Source organism: Tauraco erythrolophus, chromosome 30, assembly GCF_009769465.1.
Source record: "Tauraco erythrolophus isolate bTauEry1 chromosome 30, bTauEry1.pri, whole genome shotgun sequence".
Taxonomy (NCBI): Eukaryota; Metazoa; Chordata; class Aves; order Musophagiformes; family Musophagidae; genus Tauraco; species Tauraco erythrolophus.
This window is the reverse complement of record NC_141494.1, coordinates 373,691-397,159: the sequence shown is the minus strand read 5'-3', so window position 1 is coordinate 397,159 and position 23,469 is coordinate 373,691. Positions and strand designations below refer to the sequence as shown.

The window sequence follows — 23,469 nt, the reverse complement described above, 5'->3', positions numbered from 1 at the left end:
AAGAAAATAAATAAAAAAAAAACAACAAAAAGGAGAAGAAAATAAATAAAATAAAACAACAAAAAGGCCGCGGCGCTCCCGGTAACTGGGTTTGGTGGGTAGGGCTGGAACAAATAAAGCTGACAGTGTTCTCACTGCTGGGAAAAATCACAATTTTGTTTTCCGAAGTGCCAGTCTGAACAAGGCCGAGGGGAATTTGCTCTCCGCCCGGCGTTTTAGAAGGAATTCCCACCCGGCTGCGTCCTCTGCTCTGCCCCGGAAAGGAGCCGGAGCGTTTTGAGCCCAGCCCAGCGGTTTTCGGGCCGGTGCGTGGTCAGCCCTGGCAGCGCAGCGGGTCAATAACCTCCCACCGGCGGCCGGGCCGGACTGCGCCGCGTCAGGGCTTTTCCCGCCCGCGCCTCCTCTGTCCCGGCGCCGCTTTCACCGCGAGCGCCGGATTCCGAGAGGTTGGGGGCTTCACCAGCCCCGTGGCTCTCACCGAGGCAGAGCAGAGCTCGCCTCTGCCCGCACGTCCAGCCCGGCTTCCCCTGTGCCACCAGCTCCGGATGGCGTCTGGCGGGCTGGGAGAATCCCGGTGCGCTTGCTGGGGATGCCAAGGCAAGAGTTGGCATCTCGAAAGCGAATGCCCGTTGTTTCGCCTGGGTGGAGGCGGCGGCGCGGCGCTAATTAGCCGGTTCGGCTTTGATGAGATGTGTGTTTCCCTCTCGTTGGCACTGACCAGCTCCAGCCGGTGCCCGTGACCCTCCGTCAGGAGCCAGCGGCGTAAATCCGGCGGGGATGAGCGCGGAAGGTCACCGAAACACAAACTAAATCCCCTCCGGCCGACCGCGAAGGGGAATAACAAACGGCCGGAGCTCAGCCGAGCGCGGCACGGGCCGTCCCCGTGCCCACCCCCCTTCCACCCGACCCCTCGCCCACGGGGCTCTTTTTGGTGCCAAATCCGATTATTTCTCTAATCCCACCTTTACCAGATTGTTCGCCCCGTGCCAGGCGCGGCGCCGGGGGGGTTTATCGCGGAATAAATCGCCGCTTCGGGGCGGCAGGTCCCTGGCGGACCCCGTTGGCGCTGAGACCCCTTTTCCACTGAGGGTGAATGGTTGGAAACGCGGCGATTCCAACGTTTATCCGTCATTTTTTTATTGTGTTAATAAAATACCATGACCCGCGTGAGCGGCTTCCCTCTGCGCCCGCTGTCGGCCCCGTCCCCAAACCAGCGCGGTGTCTTGTGTGCCACCGGCTGCGGGGACACCCCGGAGCCACCAAGGTGGGCTTGGGGGGTCTGGTGGCACCTGCCCCCCCGATTCCCATCCCGCTGACCCCGGACAGAGCCAGGCGGGCACCGGCGCGGAAGCGACCACGTGTTTAATTGCCGCGGCCGGCGCAGGGCCGAGCCCTGGTCCTACACGGTAGGACGGAGCTCCGGTGTGGAGAGCCGCCGCGTCCCACATCCATCCCGGTGCCCCGGGGGGGCTGTGGCCATCGGGGCGAGCGGTGGCGGCTCCGACCACCCCCAAAGCAACAAATAAATTAGAAAGGATAAAAAAAACTCCACAAAAACAATCTGGGGAGAGGGGGACACGGGGACCCCCATGGCGTGGAGCCGGGAAAGGGGGGACCCTGCCCTCCATGGCAGGGAATGGCACAGGGACCCCCCGCCAGCCGCAGCAGGGGTGTCCCGTGGGTGCCGGGGTGTCCCCATGTCCCTGGCGGGGGGCTCAGGGCCGCCCGGGGGCTGCTGGCACCAGCAGGGGCTTGGGCAGCACTGGGGGCTTCATGGAGAGGGAGCGCTCCAGGGCGCCGGGCCGGGGGCCCCAGGGCACCCCCCCCGGAGCCCCCAGCGAGTGCATTCGGGTGAGCCCCCGGCCCGGGCCAGGTGGTCTGGCAGGTGGCCCCCCCAGCGAGTGTCTCTGTGCCAGGGGCCGCCGGGGTGGCGGGGGGCTGTCGGGGGGCACGTCCAGCCGCCGCGGCGCCCCGTCGCGGGGGGCCGGGGGGAGGTCGGCGAACGGGGCGCCCGGCTGCACCCGGTTGGCGAAGGAGCCGGTGCCCGGGGGGGTCACCGGCCACCCCGAGCCCCCCGCCCCGTGCAGCCGCTGCAGCAGCTCCTCCAGGGTGGCCTTGGGCGGGGGTCCCGGGCCGGGGGGCTCCGGGCACCCCGGGGTGCCAAGATGGGTGGTGCGGCTGCGCCGGGGCTCTGCCGCTCGCTCCCGGGGCATCTTGGGGGGTGGCTGCGGGGTGGCCTCGGGGGTGGGCAGCTCGGGGGGGTCCCGCAGGCCCCCAGCCCCTTCGTGGGGCGGCAGCAATGGGTAGAGGCGAGGGACGGGCGGCGGGGCCGGGGGCCGCGGGGCGGCGGGGGGCTGCGGGGGTCCCTTGGGGGCGGCGGGGCGGCGGCAGCAGGCGGCCAGCAGCCCGGCGCCCAGGGCGCCCAGGGTGAAGGCGCCCAGCACGCAGCCCACCAGCACTGGCACCGGCACCGTCGCCGCCGCCCCTGGCACAGCCTGACGCACCCCTGCGGGAGCACCCGTCAGCCCAGCGCACGCACTCGTGCCCGACCCCCACCCCGGACCCCCCCAGGGGCCCTTCTGGTTACACGGGGTCCCTCTCCCACCACTGGGATCCCCACCCCTGGGATCCCTCTCCCACCCCTGGGGTCCCTCTCCCACCCCTGGGGTCCCTCTCCCGTCCCTGGGGTCCCTTCCTGGTCCCTGGGGTCCGTCCCCCTCTCCAAGGTCCCTCCCCAGTCCTTGGGGTCCCTCTCATATCCCTGGGGTCCCTCCTGGTCCCTGGGGTGCCCCCACCACCGGGATCCCTCTCCCATCCCAGGGGTCCCTCCTGTGTCCCTCCCGGGTCCCCGGGGTCCCTCCCAGTGCCCGGGGGGGACAGACGGGTGTCACTGACCGTGGGCCAAGTCCTCGTCCCTGTCCCCGTCCCCCGCAGCTGGCGCATCTGTAGGAGCGGCGCGGGGTCAGGTCAGACCACAGCCCCTGGGACCACCCGTGTCCCCTGGGACCACCCACATCCCCCGGGACCACCCGTGTCCCCCGGGACCACCCACATCCCCCGGGACCACCCGTGTCCCCTGGGACCACCCGTGTCCCCTGGGACCACCCGCATCCCCCGGGACCACCTGCGTCTCCCAATGTCCTCTACACCCTCTGGTGCCACCCACGTGTCCCAGTGTCACCCTGGTGCCCCTTCCATCCCCCTGTGACCTCCTGTCCCCAGCAGTCCCCCGGTGACACTTTTACACCCCCCAATATCCCACACATCCTCACTGCCCCCCCCCGTGCCCCCCCTTCACCTGGGCAGGTCCCGGCGATCCCAGGGGATCCCTCCATGTCCTGCTCGAAGCCGCTGCTGGGGCGCACGGAGGGGACGTCACCCGCCGTCCTGTCCCCACCCCGCGAGGAAGGGACTCGGGGTCGGGGAGGGGGAGCCCCCAGGGAAGCCCCCCCCGCGGGGGACACTTACGGAAGGTCCTCGGAGAAGGGGACGCAGCGCCCGGGGGGCAGCCAGACGCAGTACGGGTCGCGGGCGGCCAGGCAGCTCCTGCGCGGGCACCCACAGCACGGGGTGCCGGAGCCGCCGCGCACGCCCCGGTGCCCTCGCACGTCCCTGTGCCCACGTGTGCCCCATGCCCTTGCACGCCTTCGTGCCCTTGCACGCTCCCCTGCCCTCGCACGCTCCTGTACCCTTGTGCCCTTGCACATGCCTGTGCCCTCGCACGACCTCGTGCCCTCGCACATGCCAGTGCACTCATGCAGTCCCATGCCCTTGCACGTGCCTGTGCCCTCGCACACCCTTGTGCCCTCGCACATGCCAATGCACTCATGCAGTCCCATGCCCTTGCACATGCCTGTGCCCTCGCACACCCTTGTGCCCTCACCCACTCCCATGCCCTCGTGCACACCTGTGCCCTCGCACACCCTCGTGCCCTCACACACACCCGTGCCCTCGCACGCCTCACTCACCTGCGGCAGGCGCCGTGCCGGGCGCAGCGGCTCAGGGGCAGACGCACCAGGCACCCGGCGAAGGCGACGTAGAGCTCCCGGCCCGGCAGGTGCAGCTCCAGCCCCAGCACCCGGCTGGCACCCCGCGGCCCCCGGCACCTGCGCCCCCCCCCATAGCACCCATCGTGACTGCACCCACCCCGGCACCCACAGCCCCACGGCACCGGCAGCACCCCGCAGTGCCTGCCAGTGCCCCACAGCATCCATCAGCACCTGCATGACTCCATGGCACCCATGTGGCCCCCCCCAGCACCCATCAATGCCCCATGGCACCCACATAACCCCCCCCAGCACCCGTACGGCATCCACACCACCGCTGCACCCATCAGTGTCCTCTGCCACCGATCAGCACCCATGGCCCCCATGAGCCCCCCAGCGCCCCCAGCACCCCCCCAGCACCCCCCCAGCACACCCAGCCCCAGGCACCCAGCACCCAGCACTCACCGCCCGGGGTCGTAGAGGCTGATCTCCTCCAGCAGCAGCGTCTCAGAACCGGCGTCCCCGGTGCCACCAGGCTCCCGGCTGGCACCGGGTGCCGGGGTGCCAGCGGGATGCCGGGTGGCCCCGGGGCGCCATGTAGCTGCCAGGACCTTCAGCACCCGCCCGTCCTCGGCGCCCAGGAAGAGCACGGTCTGGTTCCCCCGCGGCCCCGCGCCCACGTCCACCGCCAGCTGCGTCAGCCTGCGCCCAGCGCACCCTCGCACCCGCCTCGCACGAGGCCTCGCACGCGGTTCTGCTGCCACTCGCTCGCCCTCACACCGGGGTCTCGCACACCCGCGACCGGGGCTTCGCGTGCCCTTGCATGGGACCCCGTGCACGCTCTTGCACCAGGGCCCCGTGCAACCCTTGCACGAGGACCCTCCCCGTGCCGCAGCACCCACAGGGCTGGGTGCACCCTCACCCCCCCTGGGCACCCACGTCCTCCTTGCTCGAGCCACCCCCATCCCCAAGGCCACCCGCTCCCCCGCCGGGCGCACCTGGTGCCGGTGCGGGTGAAGAGGGGCCGCCCGCCGGCGGGTGCCACGGCGCCGTGCAGCAGCGGGTGCTCCTTGGCAAAGGCCAACGTCTCGTCGGGGAAGTCTCCGGAGGTGCCAACACCGGCAGCCGGTCCCATCCCGGCGCAGCAGCCTGGCCTGTGGCACAGCTGGCGTTGGGACCCGGTGTGCCAGCAGCCACTGCGCCCAGGGGGGAACTGGGCGTCCAGGGGTCCTACCTGGGTCGGGGCACCCTGTCCTCGGGCACCGGGGTCCAGGTGCCAGCAGCGCCACGGGGCTCAGCGAAGGGTCCCTCGAACGCCCGCTCCACGTCAGCCAGGTAGAAGGCGCAGACGGCCGAGCCGGGGATGCTGCGGCGGCGGCAGCGGGGGGTGGCACCGGCGCTGGGGACACCCGTCCCCTTCCGGGGCTGCCCGTTCAGCCCCGGTTTGGCCGGGGTGCCTCTGTCTCGCTGTGCCCCTGCGCCCCGCTCCGTGACCACGTCCCTGTATCCCGTCCCACTGTGTCCCCATGTCCCCCGTGACTCCATCCCTGTGTCCCCATCTCCGGCATCCCCACGTCCCCATGTCCCCCCATCCAGTGTCCCTACATCCCCATCCCTCCTGTGCCCGCGTCCCCCCCATGCCACACTCCCCTGCCCTCTGTGCCTGCAGCCCCCCATCCCCTTGGCCACCTGCAGCCCCCCGTCCCCACACTCACATCTCCCCCGTCCTCCCATCCCCATGCCCCCGCCACCGTGCCTGTTGGGCTGGGTGCCAAAGAGGGCAAGGACGGCGGGGCGCCCGTGCAGCGCCCGGGGGGGGGTCACCGCCTCCAGGACGTCGAAGTAGAAGACGGCGTCCCCGGGGACGGCGCACTGCAGCCGCACCTTCAGGAAGGAGGTCCAGCGCCGCTCCAGCACCCGCGGAGAGCCCCCCCGGTCGTTGCGGCACACTCGTGCCACCCGTGCCACCACCACCTGTGCCGGCACCCGTGGCCATCAGCACACGGGCACCCATGGGTGTCAGCATGTGGTGCCCATGGCCAACAGCACACAGGGACCCTCAAGCATCAGCACCCAGGCACCCATGGGTGTCAGCATCCGGGGACCCACTGGCATCGGCACCTGGGCACCCATGGGTGTCAGCACTCAGGGACCCACTGGCATCGGCACCCAGGGACCCACTGGCATCAGCACGCGGGCACCCACGGGTGTCAGCACCCAGGCACCCATGGGCATCAGCACCCAGGGACCCACCACCACCGTCACCTGGGCACCCACGGGCATCGTCACCGTCACCCAGGCACCCATGGGCACCCACTGGCAGCAGCACCCCGGGGGCACCAGCACCTGGCCAGACACCCCAGCAAGTGGCACTGGGGTCTCCCCAGCCCTGACGCCAAGGGGACGGGCGCCCCAGCCCTGTGTCCCCCCACCCCTGCCCCGTGCCACCATGTCCCCCATGCCCACCTTGCCCAGGGCGCTGAGCTCCACCGCGACCTCCCTGAAGAAGAAGTAGACGTAGGGGCCGTAGGGCAGCGCCTGGATGAAGTGGGGCTCTGGGGGGGCCGGGGGGGGCCATCAGCCCCCGCTGCCTCCTGCCCCCTCCCCAGCCCCATCACCCTCTACCCCCCGATCCCAGCCCGTGTCCCCCCCAGCCCCCTGCCCCTCTACCCCCCCGGCGGGTACCCTGCAGCCAGCGGGAGCTGTACTTGAGGGTGCGCAGCGGGGGGCGGCCGGGGCTGAGGCTGCGGTAAATCACCGCGTCGCTCGCCTGGAAGTCGGCCACCGTGGCGGAGTAGAGGCTGCCGTCTGCGGGGAGGGGGACACGCCATGTCAGCCCTGTCCCCCCCGCCCCGGGGACCCCGTGTCCCCCCCCCCCAGCACCCACCGACGAAGAGGGCGACGATGCTCTGCTTGGTGTCGAAGGGGCACCGCGCCTGCCCGCTCACCTCCTCGCCCTCCTGTGCCAGGCTGCTCACCTGGGGGGGGAACGAGGTACTGAGAGCCCCCCCCCAGTGCTCATCACACCCCCCTGTACCCCCCCACTGCCCTCAGCCCCGGTGGGGAGCTGCTGAGGACCCCCATACTCATCACACCTCTGGGTACTGCCCCACTGTGCTCCCCGGCGGGCGCTGAGACCCCCCCTCACCAACGCCCACCACCATCCTGCTCCCAAGCAGGGGCTGAGCCCCCCCACTCATGACCCCCCCCCCCGGGTCCCCCCACCTGGTAGGTGCGGCAGAGGGGGCTGAAGGCGTTGGTGCCGCAGGCCAGGAGGGTGCCAGCGTCACGGGGCACCAGCACCCTGATGTAGTTGTGGCACTCGTCCTGCATGGGGGGGACACGGGGGGCACCGTCATCCCACCTCCCTCTGCCCCAAGCCCGTCGTCCCACACCCCCATCCCCTGCACCCCCGTACCCCCATAGCGTGTACCCCACACCTTGTACCCTGATATACTGCACCCCACCCCCTATACCCTGTACCCCCACATCTGCACCCCTCCACACTCCCACTCCTCCCCTGTCACATACCCCCCACCCCACACCCCCCACCCCTACAACCCGTATCCCTGTACCCCCCTGACCCCACACCCCTATACCCCCCCATCCCCCTACCATATACCCCCCATTAACCCCATATCCCTGTACCCCACAACCCCGTGCCCCCCTACCCCGTACCCCCCACCCCGCACCCCCGTACCCCCGTACCTGCAGCCGGCCCCGCATGGCGCAGTTCTCCCTGTCCCGCGTCTCCCAGGTGAGGTGCTGCCGGGTGAGACGGGGATGGGCGGTGGGCACAGGGGGACCCCCAACCCCCCGTGTCCCCAGGGGCACCGGCCTCAGCCCCCCCTTACCCGCTTGGGGTACAGCGTCCCCCCGTCCTGCCCCAGGTCGAAGGCGTAGATGTGGTCCCTGGCAGGGGAGGGGAGGGCGTGAGTGTGCAAGGGGCACGGGGACGTGCGAGGGGCACGGGGACACACGCCACGCACGAGGGCAAGGGACTGTGGGGACACGTCTGGGAGGGAACACGGGGGCACAAGCACGCACAAGCGTGCAGGAGCACACGCTGGTGGGCACAAGTGTGCACAGGCACAAATAGTTGTGCTGGAGCTTGCAGGAGTGGGCACAAGTGCATGGAAGTGTGCCCGAGCGTGCACAAGCACAGACAAGTGTGCACGAGTTTGCAGAAACAAACAAGCCTCCAGAAGCACAAGCAAGTGTGAACAAGCAAGGATAAGCTTGCAGAAGCACACACAACTTTGCACAAGCATGTACAACCATGCACAAGCTTGCACAAGCATGCACAAGCATGCAAAGGGGAGCATGAGCTTGCACAAGCACACGCAAGCACGCACAAGCGTGCGCAAGTGCACACGAGCTCGCACAAGCACAGAGGAGCGTGCACAAGTGTGCACAAGTGTGCACAAGGCTGCAGGAGCTCACACAAGCACAGAGGAGCGTGCACAAGTGTGCACAAGCCCACGGGCACTCGCACAAGCACAGAGGAGCATGCACAAGTGTGCACAAGTCCACGGGTGCTGGCACAAGCACAGAGGAGTGTGCACAAGTGTGCACAGGCGCTGGCACAAGCACAGAGGAGCGTGCACAAGCGTGCACAAGCCCACAGGTGCTGGCACAAGCACAGAGGAGCGTGCACAAGTGTGCACAAGCCCACGGGCGCTCGCACAAGCACCCGCACGGCCCCGCTCACCGGGCGGCGACGAAGAGGGTGTCGTTGAGGCGCAGCATGTGCTGGAAGTCGAGGCCGAGCTGGGCCGTGGCGTTGTCCCCCCGGAGGCCGCCGAAGCGGGGGTACGCGGCGGTGGCTGCGGGGACACGGGGGGACACGGTGACACCCCGCCACCCCCCAGCTCTGGTCGCACACCCCCCTCCCGGGACCCCCATCCTGCTCACCTGCCAGCCCCACGGTGCTGCGGGCCACCAGGTCCTGTGGGAAGGACTGTGCGGCCCCCCCGGGGACGAGGAAGAGGAGGACGAAGGGCAGCGGGACCCCCGGCATCATCGCGGGCACCCGGAGGGGACGTGGGGCTGAGGGTGGCATCCCCCACCCCGGGCTGCAACGGGCTGATCTCAGCGGGGGGAAACTGAGGCACAGGGAGGGGGCCACAGGGCAGCCCTGGGGAGGGGGGACAGCGGGGATGTGCGCCCCGAGCGCAGGGACGGTGCTCCCAGTGCCTCATCCCAGTGCCCCCTCCCAGTGCTCCCAGTGCCCCCCTCCCAGCGTCCCCGTATCCCCCTCCCACTGTCCCCAGTGCCCCCTCCCCGTGTCCCTGTACCCCCACCCCAGCGCTCCCAGTGCCCCATTTCAGTCTCCCAGTGCCCCCGCTCCAACATATCGGTCCCAACGCCCCCCGGACCCCCACCCCAGTGCTCCCAGTGCCCATTTCAGTCTGCCAGTGCCCCTGCTCCAACATATCGGTCCCAACGCCCCCCGGACCGCCACCCCAGTGCTCCCAGTGCCCCCGCTCCAACGTACCGGTCCCGACGCCCCCCGGGACCCGCCGCCAGCAGCACCGGGACCCCACGCGTGTGCGGCGGGGGCACGGCTGTGCACAACCCGCACCCCCCCGCACCCACTGACCCCCCCCCCCCCCCCCCACCTTCAACACCCCCCCTCGCACCCCCAGCCCCGCACCGTCCCCGGCTCCACAGCACCCACCTGCACCCTCGCAGCACCCCAAGGACACCCCGAAACACCCCCCGCCCCCCCGCAACACCCCTAACACCCCCCTACACCCCCCCTACACCCCCCCTACACCCCCTTACACCCCCCGTACAGCCCCCCAACACCCTCTTGCACCCCCCCAACACTCCCCTACACCCTCACTACACCCCAAAACCACCCCAACACCCCCCCGACATCCCCCAACACCCCAACTACCCCCCCCCAACACACTCCCCGCCCCCCCCCCCCCCCCCCGCGACCCCTCCGCGCTCGGTACCGGCTCCGCTCCCCGAGCGGCCCCGAGCGGCTCCGCCCCGGAACGGGCCGGGACCGGCCGGGCCGAAACGGGGCGGGGGGGCGGAACCGGGGACCCCCCCGGGACACAACACCCCCCCCCCCCGAGGCCACCCTATAGATAGTCGTTAATCGCCGTTAATGAGATGATCCTCATTAGCTGCTGAGGGCTGCGCGGGGGGCGTGGCTTGCACACGCGTGTGCACACACGCGTGGGAGTGGGCACAGCCCCGCGCCCCCCGGGGGGGGACCCTGGGGACACCCCGGGGGACGAGGTGGCCCTGGGGGTGCTGGGGGACCCTAGGGAGACCCTCGAGGCTCGGGGCGGGGGGGGGGGGTCCCGGGGTGGGCACAGGGTGACACCTGGTGGCACCGCGTGGCGCGGCAGGGAGGGGGCACACGGTGTCCCCGAGTGGGTGCCCGCAGCCCCGGGGGGGGTGACCGTGTTCCTGAGGGGGTGCCCACGTCCCCAGCGAGGTGACAATGTGCCCAGGGGGGTGCCCGTGTCTCCGTGGGGGGTGCCCGTGTCCCTGGAGGGTTAACCGTGTCCCCAAGGGTGTCACCACATCCCCGGGGGGGCAATCATGGCCTTGGGGGGGTATCCATGTCCTCGGGGGGGGTGACCATATCCCCGGGGGGGTGACAGTGTCCCCGGGGGGGTGCCCACGTTCCCAGGGAGGTGCCCGTGTCCCCAGAGAGGGTGCCCGTGTCCCCAAGGGCAATGACTGCATCCCTGGAGGGTTAACCGTGTCCTCAAGGGTGTCACCACATCCCCGGGGGGACAATCATGGCCTGGGGGGGTATCCATGGCCCCAGGGGGGGTGACCACATCCCCGGGGGGGTGACAAACAGGCGGAGCCGGGTGACAGTGCTCCGTTTTATTTAGAGGCTCTCAGGGTAGGGGTGGGTGAGCGTTCCCGTCCCCAGGGGGTGTCCAGGCACTGGCACGGGGGGGTGCCACCCCCCGCGAGAGCAAAGACGTACAAATAAATACAACCAGAGGAAAAACAGCTGCTGGTAAATCCCATCCCGGCGCCTCCCAGCAGCGCGGTGAGGGGGGGCTGGCATCGCACCCGGGCGCCGCGCGCCCCTGCGGCGGGAAACGTCCCTCGAAGGCGACAGGGAGGGGGCACCGCCTGGCACTCCCCGAATCCCCGTGTCCCCTCCGCTCTCCCGCACTGGGGCCGGCTGCCGGGGGTGTCCCGGGGTCCCCGTCACTGCGGGGCGGGAGTCATGGCGCGGCAATCACGGTGGCACGTCCCCGGCGTCACAGCGTGAAGATCTCGTCCTCGGTGTCGCGGAGGGCAGCCGCCCGCGGGGTCCTGGTGAGGGGCCGGGGGCCGAGGCGGGGGCCCCGGGGGGCCGGGGGGCCCCTGGCGTCGGGGCTGCGGCTGCCTTCGGCCTCAGCCGTGCTGCAGGGGACGCAGCGGGGTGGCACTGAGGGGTGGCTCTGCCACCTGTCCCCCCGCCCGGCAGCCCGAAGCCCCTGTTTGCCCCAGGAGGGCAGACGGGACGGCCGCGCTCACCCGGTGCTGCTGGCACGGAGCCGCCGTGCCGCCGCCGCCTTGGAGCACCCGATCTCAGCGTCCAGCTGCCGCAGGAAATCGGTGGCCGAGAGGTCGTGGCGGGACGGGGCAGGGGCGGCCGGGGCGGCCCCCGAGGGACCGGGAGTGTCCGCGTCCTTGTCCTCATCCTCGGGGCAGGGTGCTCCAGGCTGCGGCGGCGCGGGATGAGGAGGGTGGGCTTGAGGAAGATGGTGTCCGAGGTGTAGAGGCGGTTGGCGCGTTTGATCTGCTCCATCTGTTGGGGACGGGATGGGGACGGGATGGGACAGGGATGGGGATGGGATGGGATGGGGATGGGACAGGGATGGGGACATGATGGGACAGGGATGGGACGGGGATGGGGATGGGACAGGGACGGGGACGGGACGGGACAGGGATGGGGATGGGATGGGGATAAGAATGGGGACAGGACAGGGTGGGGACAGCCATAGGGACAGGGACGGGAGGGGACGAGGATGGGGACAGCCATAGGGACAGGGACCGGAGGGGACAGGGATGGCCCCGGGGGGACCGCGGGGCCGCCGGGAGACTGCGGGGCCGTCCTGCCCCGCCAGCCCCGGGGCCCCTTCCCCGCACCGCCCCCCGGCCCCCCGGGTGTCCCTCTCTCCCTCGCCCCCGACCCCCCGGCCCCCCCGGCCGCTCACCGTCACCCCGTAGCGCAGCGCCAGCCCCGGCAGCGTGTCCCCGGGCCCCGGCCGGTGCTCCCGGGTGGAGGACGCCGCTCCCCCGCGCCCTGCCGCCATGGCGGGGCGGCCCCGCTCAGCCCCGGCCCCCGCCAGCGCGGGGGGGGCTCATGCGAACAGCCCCGGCCCGGGGGGGGACACCGGCGCAGGGCCCCGGTGAGGCCGGAGCCCCGGTCCGCCCTCGCGGAGGCCTCTGGGACTTGTAGTCCGGAACGGGTCGCAGGGCCCCGCCGCCCCCTCGGGCAGCGCCGCCGCCATCTCCCGCCTCCGGGCGGGGCCCTCCCCGTCCCCTCGGCCCCGCACCCCCGTCCCGGCCCCTCCCGGGGGTCTCTGCCCCCCTCCGCGCTGCGCCGGCGGCGCTGCGGAACTACAACTCCCGTCATGCCGCGGGGCTGCCGTCCCAGGGGCCCGGCCTCGCCCCGCCTCTCGCTCTCTCTAATTGGTCGCCGCTCCCGCGCGCAGCCCGCCGGGAAAAGCCACCCGGAAGCCGAGCGGCGGGAGGGGCGGTTCCCATAGTAACCGCGGGCCCGCGCCGGGGCCGCCATGTCCTTCAAGCGGGAGGGGGATGACGCCGGGCAGCTGGGGGTGCTGCAGGTGAGTCGCGCCCCCCCCGCGCCCCCCCAGAGCACCCCGGGTTCCCCCGGACCTCCCCGGCCCCGGCCTGTCCCTCCCCGTTCCCCTCAGCCCTCCCCGCCCGTAGGTACCAAGGGGGGGCCGGGGCGGGGGCGAGGGCCGCTTCCCGGTGGGGTGAACTGGGAGCAGACCCCCCCTCTGCGGCAGCGGGAGGGGCCGGGCGCTCACCCGACCCCCCCGATCGGTCCCAGAAAAGGCGCGTGGCGGATCTGTTGGCCAACTACATCCCCGAGGACGAGGCGCTGCTGCTGAGGAGCGGGAGGTGAGCGAGACCCCCGAGGGGAGGGCCGCCCCCCCCCCAGGGCATTCTCCCCCAGGGCATTCCCCCCCGGGCATCCTCCTCCAGGGCATCCCCCCCAGGGCATCCCCCCCAGGGCAGCTCCCCAGGGCATTCCCCCCCAGGGCATTCCCCTCCAGGGCATCCCCTCCAGGGCAGCCCCCCCCCAGGGCATTCCCCCCAGGGCATCCCCTCCAGGGCATTCTCCCAGAGGGCATCCCCCCCAGGGTATCCTACCCCAGGGCACCCCCCCCAGGGCAGCCCCCTCTCCGGCTGTCGCAGGGCCCTGACGGCGTCTGCCCCCCCCCGGCACAGGTATGCCTGCACGGTGTGTGCCCACCGCCCCGTCTTCGACACGCTGGATGTGCTGACGGTGCACAGAGCTGGCAGGAAGCACGCGAGCAGATGAGTGGGGGGCCAGGGGGGCATACGAGCAGTGAGTGGGGGCCACTGGGGGGGCACACGAACGTGTCCCCCCCGTCCCTTTCGCTCCCTTCCAGGCCTGCAGCGCTTCTACGGCGGGACGCGCTCGCTCCGGGACACGGTCCGGGAGCGGCAGCGCGAGGAGGAGGTGCGGGCAGAGGAGGAAGGTGCACAGGTGGGTACAGACGCCCCCTCCTCACCCCACCAGCCCCCCCGGCCAGGCCCCCGCCTGAGCTCTGTGCCCTCTCCGCAGGGCTCCCCGGCCCCTCTCCTGGCACGGACGCGGCGGATCGCCCGGAGCGCTCTGCTGAAAGCAGCTCCCTACAGCAGCTGCTGCCGGAGGACGGGGTAAAACCTTCGGCTTTGCCACTCCTGCGCTTCCCGGGGGGCACCGGCGGCACCGCGGCCTCTGCCGCTGGGTGCCCACGGGACGAGGCCCTGATTCCCGCTCCCGTTGCAGGGCTGGAAGGAAGCGGCTCACGGGCTGGCATCACCCAGACGGGCCGAGCGCTGCCCCGACGCCTCCGGAGCTGTCGCGGAGGGATGGAGGAGCCGTGGACGCCAGCCCTGCAGCCCTGCTGCCGGGGCACCGTGGCGGGCAAGCAGGGTAGGAGCCGGCTGGTGGCACCGGGGCGGCGATTGGGCAGAGCACCGGGGCTCTCAGCTGGGCATCTCCCATTCCTACGGGTCCCACCAGCCTCGCTCTGCTCCCCCAGACACACCGGAGGCGGCTCCGGCCCAGACACAGCGCGGCAGCAAAGGAAAAGCCACGTCGGCAGCGCCAAGGCGGCCGGAATGCCTCAGTGCCGAGAGGCGCCAGGCGCTGGAGCGGTACCTGGCGCTGCGGAGGTGAGTCAGGGGCCTGGCTGGCACAGGGACCCCCCCCCATAACAAACCACCTCTCATGTCCCCGTCTGCCATCCGTCCCAGCGCGGGCTGGATCCAGGACCGCTCCGGGAAGTGGGTGAAGGATGAAAACGCCGAGTTTGACTCCGACGAGGATGAGCCGCCCGCGCTGCTGCCGGCCTGAGGCCCTGTGCGCCCCCCCGGTGCCCACGGGGGCACCCCCTGCTGCCCCCACCCCGTCAATAGAGACAGCTGGAGAGACCGCGGGTGTCTGAGCCGTTGGAGCAGGTCCTGGGGAGGGGCGATACGGGGGTCCCGGCGTTTCGCCACCACGGGGTGCTCAGCCTGGTGCCTTTTTGGGGTGCCCCCCCCTCCGCCGGAGCCCCGCGGGCGCTGCCAACCCCGGTGTGGGTTTCGGCCTTTCCCCTCCTGTCCCTGGCCCGGGTCACGCTCGTTTTCTCGCACGCTGGCAGCTGCCTGCGGGTCGTGGCCTTTCGGGGTGGCGGTGCCGGGTTCCCCGCTCCTGCCCGACCCTGGCAGCTGTCCCAGTGCTTCGGAAAGCACCCGGCTATACTGCCCTCCCCCTGCCTGAGGTTCCCCCCCCCTTTTCCTGCCAGCCTGCAGATGTGCCCACATCGGGGGCACCCACGGGACTGTCACAGGGCTGCACCCTGAGCCAGCATCCACCCCCTGGGACAGCACCCACCACCCACCCAAGGGCATCTCGGGGCCCTGGGGCCAGATCCTGGGTGGGGGGGGCTCCCTGGCAGCGCTGCCCGGGGTGATCTTACCCCTGGGCACCGGGATTTACCCGCTTGCTCAGCTTGTGCCTATAAATAGGTGTCGGGATCTATAAATAGACCCTGTGTGCCCCCCAGATGCCTCATCGGGCCGCGGGTGCTGGCCCCCACGAGCCCTGGGTGCCCAGTTTCTGTGCCAGGGGGGCACCCAGCTGCCTGCTGGGGGGGTTACCCCTGCTCCCCCCACCCCTCCTGGTGCCGTAACCCAATCCCCCGGGTATAAATACCCCGGTGCCACTGCTCCCCGAGGGGAATCCGGGCGTCCGGCTCGGCCCCTGTGGATTAGCGGCCAGTGGATAATGGGGGGCCCTCGAGCCCTGCAAAGGGGGGTGCCCCCGCTGCCTCGGGGGCAAATCCTGCCCCGGGGCACATCCGAGGCGGATCCCAAAGCCGGGTCCTCTCCGTCTTATTTACAGCGGCCGCGGTGAGCGGGAGCTGGAGCTCGTTCATACTGCCGGGGGTGGCCGTCAGGTTTTTTCTGCTTGCGACCTGGGGGTGGGTGGAGGAGCGGGGGGTCAGGAGCGGGACCCCCCGCCCCGATTCCCACCCCGGGAGGGGGTGCGGGCGCCACTCACGGAGCTCGTTGTTGTTGGTGATGGCGATGGCGGCGCGGGCGCGGGGGCCTTGCTGCGTGAAGTGGTAGCCGAAGCGGATGACGGAGGGGCACTGCTCCAGCATGGTGGCCATCTCCATCTCCACCGTGTCACCCAGCCGCTGGCACTGCGGGGCCGGGGTGAATCGGGTGCATTGGGAAGCAGGGGACACCCCTGTCCCCTCCCGGGGCCACCCATGGGTGCCCGGCCCTACCTGGTTGTCCACCTTGAGCTCGCTCAGGGTGGTGTTGTGGTACATGGCCTTGATGATGCTCATCATGCCGGTGCTGGTGATGAAGTTGGACTCGATGTTGAGGCTCTGCAGGGTCTTGTTCTCCATCAGCATCTCGGCCACGGCCTGTGTGTCACCTCAGGGTGTCACCTTGGGGTGTCACCCAGCGCTGGCACCCCCCCTTCAGCACGTCCCAGGCCACCGATGCCCCAGGTGATGGTGGAAAAGCCACCTGGGGCTTCTGCTGTCACCTGGGCTTGCTGGTGCCCGGGATGGAGCCGAGGGCAGAGGATGTCACCCCCTCCCTGTCTGGGGACGTGTAGGGACATGGGGGACATGGGGGCCACAGGGCGGGGACTCACACTGGCCACGGGGTCGTTGCTGCGGGTAGCCACCAGGCTGAGCTTCTTGACGTGGGTGTTGGTTTTCATGGCCTCGCAGATGGCCTTCAACGTGGAGATGGGAATGTCCTGCGGCAACGGGATGTGGTGTCACCGAGGGGATGTGGGTGTCACCGAGAGGATGTGGGTGTCACTGAGGGGATGGGGGTGTCCCCGAGGATGCAGGATGTCAGCAAGGGGATGTAAGTGGTACGGAGGGGGTGCAGAGGCCTCCAAGGGTACGGGGCATCCCTGAGAGGATGCAGGATGTCACCCAAGGGATGTGGGATGTCATCAAAGGGACACAGATGTCCCTGGATGGGGACCAGCACCCTCGGGTGCCCTGGAGCCACTCCAGGACGGGGACAAACGCCCTAAGGATGCCTCAAGACAGGGACCAACCCCACAGGGACACCGCGGACAGTGAGCAGCACCCTGGGACAGGGTGACCCCATGGGGACACCTCAGGGTGGGACCCATCACCCTGGCAGCACCCAGGGTGCCCTGGGGACACCGGGACAAGGACCCACATCATGGGGACCAGCACCTTGGGGTGTCCTGGAGACACCCTGGGATTGGGACCAGCCCCATGGGGACACCCCAGGAGCAGGACTAGTGCCCTGGGGACACCCTGGGGACACTGTCAGCCGGTCCGTCACCTTGATGTTGTTGAGGTTGACGTCCTCCAGAGCCCCGTCGTTGGCCTGGATCTGCCGCAGCGTCTCCTCCACGTTGGTGGGATTCGGGGGTTCATCCGGCACCGGCTTGTACGTGTCGGGCTTCACCACGCCTGGGGCACACGCGTGTGCGCGGGGACACACGTGATCGTGCACGGGGGCACGGACGTGCGGGGACACACGTTTGCACGTGTGCGTGGGGTCACCACGGGGGATCCCAGAGGGGTTCTGGTCCCCAAGTTTCCCCCTGGACAGCCCTGTGGACCCCGTGTCCCCTGTCTGGGGGGGGTCACCCCCGTGTTCCCTGTCCTAGGGGGGGTCACCCCATGTCCCCTGTCCCCGTGTGCCCCGGGCACTCACTGTTGATGCCCTCCGTGTTGGAGATGGTCCCGCTGCAGATCGCGTCGTAGTACTGCTTGTTGCTCATCAGCGTGTACATGCCAGGATGGCTGCGGGGCCAGGGGGGTCAGTGGGTGCCCCAGCACCCCCCAGTCCCTTCGTGTCCCCCCTGGTGGTGGCCGCAGCCCCCCAGCCCTGCTCGGGGGGGTTCGGGGAAGCCACGGGGAGCGGGTGGGCCGGGGGCCAACGGTGAAAGCCGAGCGCGGGGGCACGGCGCTGCTTTTAGCCGGGCCTTGGCGGGGCCCCAGGGGGGCGGGGGGGGGGCCCAGCGCACGCCGGGCAGCGGGAGCACGGCTGTGACACGGGACCCGGGGCAGACGTGCAACACGCTGTCCCCGTGCGACGCTTCCCCCCCGTGCGGCGCTTATCCTCGTGCAACACGCCGTCCCCGTGCAACACGCTCCCCCCCACCCGTGCGACGCTGCGGTGCCGCGTGCTGCCCCCCGTGGGAAGCTGCTGCGGGACACGCCACCCTCGTGCGAGGCCGCGGTGCCACGTGCTGCCCGTGCGAGGCCGCGGTGCCACGTGCTGCCCCCGCGCGAGGCCGCGGTGCGACATGGCTTCCCCGTGCGAGGCACGGCCCCGTGCGAGACCCACCGGCGATGTCGCACATCTCGGCCTCGGTGGCGTTGGCCAGTGCCTCCTCCAGCTCGGGCTCCAGCGTGATCTGCTCCTCCCGCGGGATCTCCCGCGTCGGGTTCTTGGGCACGAAGGCTTCCCTGGGCAACGGGGACGTTGGTCGCACCTGCCCGCCTCGCACCGGCCGGCTGACGCCGTGCACGGTGGCCCGGGGACGGGGCTGGCAGCTGCCAGAGGGCAACCGGCCCGGGGGTGGCCGTGCTGGGGGTGACGCTGCCAGGGGGGTGACATTGGCAGCGGGTGGACAGCGCTGGGGGGGTTCGTGTGACCATACTGGGGGGTGATGTTGCCTGGGGGTGGCTGTGGTGGTGGGGTGGCTGTGCTGGAGAGGGACACTGCCGGGCGGTGGCCGTGCTGGGGGTGGTGTTGCCACGGGGTGGCCGTGCCAGGGGTGGCTGTACTGGGGGTGACATTGCAGGCGGTGGCCATATGGGGGGGTGACATTGCCAGGGGGTGCCGTGCCCAGGGCTGGCGGGGACCCAGCTCGCCCAAGACACCCGAGCCGCTGGCGACGACCGTTCTGCCGAGCTAAATATACCCGGCACTGCAGGGCCCCGTCCCCCCCGGTCCCCCGCCGTGTCCCCCACCCTGGGTCCCCACACCTTTCTTCTCGCCGGTGAAGGGCACCAGGTCGTCGCGCTCGGCCGACCTCCAGCGCCTGCTTCTCCAGGTGCTGCAGCAGCGCCTCACGGTCCAGCGGCCCCGTCGGGCTCTTCTGCGTCTGGTCCCGCTGCCGCAGCCCCGCCGGCAGCAGCACGTTCTGGGGACCCACCGTGTCACCCACGGGGCACCCAGGCGGCCGGGTGGCACCCGTCCCACTTGCAGCCCCACCACCACCCCGGGACCCACCTCGGGGTCCATCTCCAGCAGCTCCAGGTCCAGCTGCGCCAGCTCCTCGGCCGACAGCTCCTGCAGGATCTTGTCTTCGTCGATGTCGCGGTACTTCTCCAGCTCTTGGCGGTAGGACGTCATGGTGGGGGGCTGAGGGGCGGCCTGGGGGGGATGATGGGGGGCTCCGTGGGGTGAGAGGAGGCACTGCGTTGTGAAGGGACCCCCCCATGCCATGGGGACCCCCTGCCATGCCATGGCCTGCAGGTCCCCTTTGTGCCACAGGGTGGTATTGGGGTCCCACCGGGCTGGCAGGGCCGTGGGGTACCCCAGGGTGGAGATGTGGGGTGATGTGGTTGGGGAGCTCTTGGGGAAACTGAGTCACACCTGCGAGGTGCTCCCTGGGGCCAGGAGCCAGTGTCCCCCCCCCTAGCCTCCCCCATTGTTTGGGGGCAGGTCCTGCTCCCGCAGCCCCAGCCCCACCGATCTGTACCCCCCTGATCTGTACCCCCCCAGGGAGGTGGGGAACCGTGTTGGGGGGGCAGCAGGGGCAAACACTGAGGATACGATTTCCCTGATGCCAGGGTCGGGTCCTCCCCAAGATTTCCCACCCGACACGTGGGTCCCCAGGGCTGGGGGGGGGACGACACACGCACTCAGTGCCCCCAGGAGGGACCAGACACCCATGGTGAGAGCTGGGGGGCTGTGGGGTGGGGGATCGCTCGGAGCGGGGATCCCTGACAGCACCCAGGGACCCCAGAGTCAGTGTCTCCAGTGGTGCTGTGCCCCCCGCCCAACCCTGGGACCCCCACCCTCAGGACCCCCCACCCTGAGGACCCCCACCCCAGGGCCCTACCTGGCCGCTGGCCGGGGCGGTGGAGCCTGCCTGGGTGCGCGCCCCGGTGCTGAGCCAAGGGCTCCGGCCGCGCAGGGCATGAGATCAGCGTTTTATTCTGCGAGCGGCGGCGGGGAGGGGCGAGATCACATATCCCCGGGCGTTATCGAGCCGTGCCAGCCCTGCGCGGCTCCACCCCAGGGGCGAGGGGGGGCCCCTCGTCACCCCTGGGGGTGCCCGGGCCAGGGAGGCTCTGGGGGAGAGGCTGAACCTCATGCCTGGGCCCCAGAGCCCCTCAGAGACCCCCGACCCCCCTGACCCCCACCCAGGGACATGTTATCCCCCTTCACCCCAAGACTGTTTGGGTGATGTTGCTCTCACCGCCCCCCAGACCCCCAAATGGCATTCAGGGGGGTGCGTGGCGCCACGGTCATCGGGGCTCCATGGCAGCGCGATGTTTATTTATTGTTTATTGTAGGGTCTCTCGAAAACGAGGGGCCATGGGCACCCCATGTTTGCCGTAGGGTCTTCCGGCCTCAAAAGAGAGCCCGCACCCTGGGTGTGCGCAGGCTACTCGGATTTATTTCTTTTTGTATAAAAAAAGGAAGGAAGGAGATAAATAGAGCACGAAGCGTCGCCCCCGGGAGTCAGCACGGGGAGAGGCCTCGACGCGCAGCAGCCACGCGGCCCCCCCAGTGCTCAGGCCGTGGGGACACTCCTGCTTGATGATGATCTTCTGGCGGGTGGGACGGGCGCTGGGGTCGGGGCCGGGGGCAGCGGCGGCCCCCAGGGCGGGCGGAGGTGGCGGCGCTGGGGCAGCCCGTGCGCCGTGATGTACTTCTTGTAAGCCTCGCGGATGATTTGAAGGCGCGGTATGTTGGAGTAGGGGATGTCGGTGATGGGGTCGCGGTAAACGGCCGTTTGTGGGTGACGGGGCAGATCTCCCGCACCGGCAGCCGCGGCGGTTTCGCTTTGGGGAAGAAGCGCTCGAAGGTTTCGTCGTCGCTGAAGGAGATGAAGGTGCGGGAGCATTTCCCGGCAGAAGCTGGAGCCGGGGCTGGAGCTGCTTCGGCTTGCTGCGGGTCTTGGTCCAACCTGGCAGAGCCACAATCAGTGCCCAGGAGACCCCCCCAGGGTGGGGGAAAACCCTGGGAGAGCTCCCAGAGCAGGCAGAGCTGCCAAATCTGCTCGAGCTGCCCCCCAGGACCGGAGTTGGGGGGGCTCCAATGCGCTGCCCAAAACCCGCTTCTTCTCCATGGAACAGAGCCCGGGGGAGGGAACGGGTCTGGGAGACAGGGATGGAGGGGCCCAACTGGGTGCGTGTGGGGAAAAAGACCACCAGGGCCATGTCGAGGTGACCCCAACCTACCCCTCCACATCCACGTTCTCCTCTTTGCCCGGCTCCGGGACGAGGGGCATGGTGACGGACCAGTACCGGATAACGGGCCCCACACATTTCCGCTTCTTCTGGACCTGCTTCTTCTTGTCGGCTTCCAGGCGCTCGTAGTTCTCTGGGAAAGTGGGGACAAGCCGAGGGGGCGGCTCAGCGCCGCACCGACGCCCTCACCCCACCACGTCCCTGCATCGTTTCGGGGGGTCCCACATGTGCCCCTTGGCATGGCGCCCCGCTCACCCAGGGAGGCGAGGTTGATCTCCTCCGTGATCTTGGCCTCCTCCAGCAGCTCCTCCTGCGTCAGAGGGCCGGTCGTAGTTGGGGCCGCCCTTCTTCCGCTTGGACTGCACCTGCCGCTCCTGGATGCGCAGGAAGGTTTGGCGCGTGTGCTCCGTCGTCGACTGCCGCATGTGCTTCCGGCCTGCGGTGCGAGGACGCGGCTCAGCGGGAGCTCTCCGCGACTGGGACCGCTTCCAGCCCGTCCCGTCCCGTCCCGCGCGCACTCACTGTCTCCCACGTCATCCTGGAGCTCCAAGGGGACGGATTTCACCTCTCGTGGCTTCTGGGAAGTGCCGCTGGGGACGTTGGTCTTTTTGGGGCGAAGGCTCTTGAGGGGCTCCTGCGGGGTGAGGCAGGAGGACGTGAGGAGGGAGAAAAACTCCCCCCGGCCGCGGCTGTGGCCACGTTCGGACCTCGGCGTTCCCCAGCGGGGAGCTCATCCCGTGCCCACCGTGCGGGGAAGGGGTCACAGGAGCCTCCACCGTGCTGGGAAGGGGTCCCAGGAGCTCCCGTCGTGCTGGGGAAGGGGACCTGGGAGCCCTCGCCGGTGCCCACCGTGCCAAGAAGGGATCCCAGGAGCCCCCGCCGTGCTGGGAAGGGGCCCCAGGAGCCCCCGTCGGTGCCCGCCGTGCCGGGAAGGGGCCCCGGGAGCCCCCGCCGGTGCCCGCCCGGTACCGGTACCGCACCCGGTAGGCCGCGGTGACGACGCGGCGGCGGCGCGCGGGCTCCGCCCTCGTCCTGGTCGCTCGCGGGCTCCTCGCCCTCGTCGATGTCGAAGTCCGAGTCCACCTCGTCGTCGCTGTCCGACTGGTCGCCCCGGTACTCGTCATCGCCCGACTCCTGCGGGGACAGAGGGGCCGTCACCCCCCGCGCCCCCCGGGCCCTCCCGTCCCCGCTTCTCCCCCCCCGCCCGCCACCCTCCGGTGAGCCTCGTCTGCCCCGCGGGGCCCTCCGCCTCCCCGGGGCTCCCCGTTCATCCCCGCCGGGACCTCCAGACACCCTCCCTCGGCCCCGAGCCCCTCGCAGCACCGGGGCACCCCCGGTCCCGTTCGCCCCGGGGCCTCCGAGATCCCCTCCCGCTCCGGGGCGCCGTGCCGGAGGCCCCGCACCTCGGTGAAGCCGCCGTAGGTGGTCTGGTAGAACTCATCCTCCTCCTCGGCCTCCAGCAGCCCCGACAGCCGGTTACCGGCCGTCCGCCGCGGGGCGCGGCCCTCCGCCAGCTCATCGCGCCGCCGCCGCGATCGGCGCTCAGCTGCGCGTCCTGCCCGGCTCGTCACTGCGCCGGCAGGCAAGGGAGAGCGAGCGCCGAGCGGCCGATGGCGGCGGGCGCCCCCTTGCGGGCCGGAGGGGACTTTGCAGGTTCCCGTGAGCGATGGCGGCTTCGCGACGGGGTAGCGTGACGTCACGGAAACGTGACGTCATGGGAGCGCCCTCCAATCCCTATGCTCCCACTTCCGGGCCTTGCCCCCCATCGGTACGGCCACGTCGCGCCCCTGGGGAGGGAATACGGAAAATGACGTCACCGCGTGAGGTCATGATACAGTGACGTCCCGCGCGCCACGTGCTCCCGGCTTTGTTTTGGCCGCGCTTCGTTCGTCACGTGACCGCCCTCTCGCCACCCCCTCGCGTATGCGCCCTGAGGGTGTTTCCCCCCCCCTCCCCGAGTAGTCGCGTCCGCGGGGGCGAATCCAAGTGGGGGGGGGGGGGGGGTGTGGCGCAGCCGCCCCGTGGGGCGGGGCCTGCCGAGAAGGGGCGGAGCCAAGCGGGGAGGGGCGGAGCCAAGCGGGGAGGGGCGCCGGCGCCGCGCGCGAGCCGGCGGCCGCCGCAGGAGGAGGAGGGAGCGCTCCAAGATGGCGGCGGCGGGGCCCGAGTCGGGGGGCAGCAGCGGGAGCAGCGGCGGGCCTGGCGGGTACGGGGGGGGGGGGGGCGCGGTGCCGGCGGGGGGGCTGAGGCACTGCGGGGCTCGGGGGGGGGCTCCGAAGGCGGGAGACGCCCGGGGCCGGGGGGGGAGGCCCGGGGCT

General features: G+C 70.7%; 5 protein-coding genes across 5 annotated transcripts; 1 reads left to right on the top strand and 4 right to left on the bottom strand.

Moving 5' to 3' along the window:
* Positions 1-1,715: 1,715 nt before the first annotated feature.
* Positions 1,716-9,006, bottom strand: SEMA6C (semaphorin 6C). The gene is made up of 18 exons (XM_086628230.1): positions 8,901-9,006; positions 8,698-8,812; positions 7,841-7,898; positions 7,695-7,751; positions 7,212-7,313; positions 6,874-6,964; positions 6,672-6,794; positions 6,453-6,541; positions 5,743-5,960; positions 5,221-5,352; positions 4,985-5,140; positions 4,452-4,688; positions 3,969-4,106; positions 3,469-3,546; positions 3,299-3,354; positions 3,210-3,212; positions 2,896-2,934; positions 1,716-2,506 (listed from the first exon to the last, which is right to left on the bottom strand). The coding sequence occupies exons 1-18, from the start codon at positions 9,004-9,006 to the stop codon at positions 1,716-1,718; spliced, it is 2,589 nt and encodes an 862-aa protein (XP_086484356.1).
* Positions 9,007-10,829: 1,823 nt separating this feature from the next.
* LYSMD1 (LysM domain containing 1) lies at positions 10,830-12,274 on the bottom strand. The gene is given in 4 exon segments (XM_086628258.1): positions 10,830-11,357; positions 11,493-11,679; positions 11,682-11,766; positions 12,176-12,274. Coding segments are annotated over 4 exon segments (495 nt in total). The 3' UTR covers positions 10,830-11,233.
* Positions 12,275-12,748: 474 nt separating this feature from the next.
* SCNM1 (sodium channel modifier 1) lies at positions 12,749-14,577 on the top strand. Its single transcript, XM_086628237.1, is given in 8 exon segments — positions 12,749-12,808; positions 13,039-13,109; positions 13,440-13,540; positions 13,625-13,722; positions 13,801-13,895; positions 14,008-14,168; positions 14,264-14,396; positions 14,478-14,577. Coding segments are annotated over 8 exon segments (810 nt in total). The 5' UTR covers positions 12,749-12,757.
* Positions 14,578-15,597: 1,020 nt separating this feature from the next.
* On the bottom strand, positions 15,598-19,845 carry TMOD4 (tropomodulin 4). Its single transcript, XM_086628257.1, is given in 10 exon segments — positions 15,598-15,682; positions 15,769-15,913; positions 16,001-16,144; positions 17,058-17,188; positions 17,436-17,524; positions 18,068-18,188; positions 18,701-18,761; positions 18,763-18,873; positions 18,963-19,106; positions 19,798-19,845. Coding segments are annotated over 9 exon segments (1,008 nt in total). The 5' UTR covers positions 19,086-19,106; positions 19,798-19,845; the 3' UTR covers positions 15,598-15,599.
* A 511-nt stretch (positions 19,846-20,356) lies between these two features.
* On the bottom strand, positions 20,357-22,870 carry VPS72 (vacuolar protein sorting 72 homolog). The gene is given in 11 exon segments (XM_086628256.1): positions 20,357-20,584; positions 20,587-20,696; positions 20,699-20,871; positions 21,146-21,287; positions 21,410-21,476; positions 21,478-21,590; positions 21,677-21,788; positions 22,135-22,179; positions 22,181-22,288; positions 22,558-22,724; positions 22,801-22,870. Coding segments are annotated over 11 exon segments (1,335 nt in total).
* Positions 22,871-23,469: the final 599 nt, after the last annotated feature.

Bases quoted from the DNA above. Each gene is read 5' to 3' on its own strand.
- SEMA6C (XM_086628230.1), bottom strand. From the start codon at position 9,006: ATGCCGGGGGTCCCGCTGCCCTTCGTCCTCCTCTTCCTCGTCCCCGGG. The intron at 5,961-6,452 runs GTGGGCATGGGG...GTGCCGGCACAG, and splicing joins AGCTCAGCGCCCTGGGCAAG to GTGGTGGTGGCACGGGTGGC. The intron at 3,547-3,968 runs GTGAGTGAGGCG...GTGCCCGCGCAG, and splicing joins CGGCACGGCGCCTGCCGCAG to GAGCTGCCTGGCCGCCCGCG.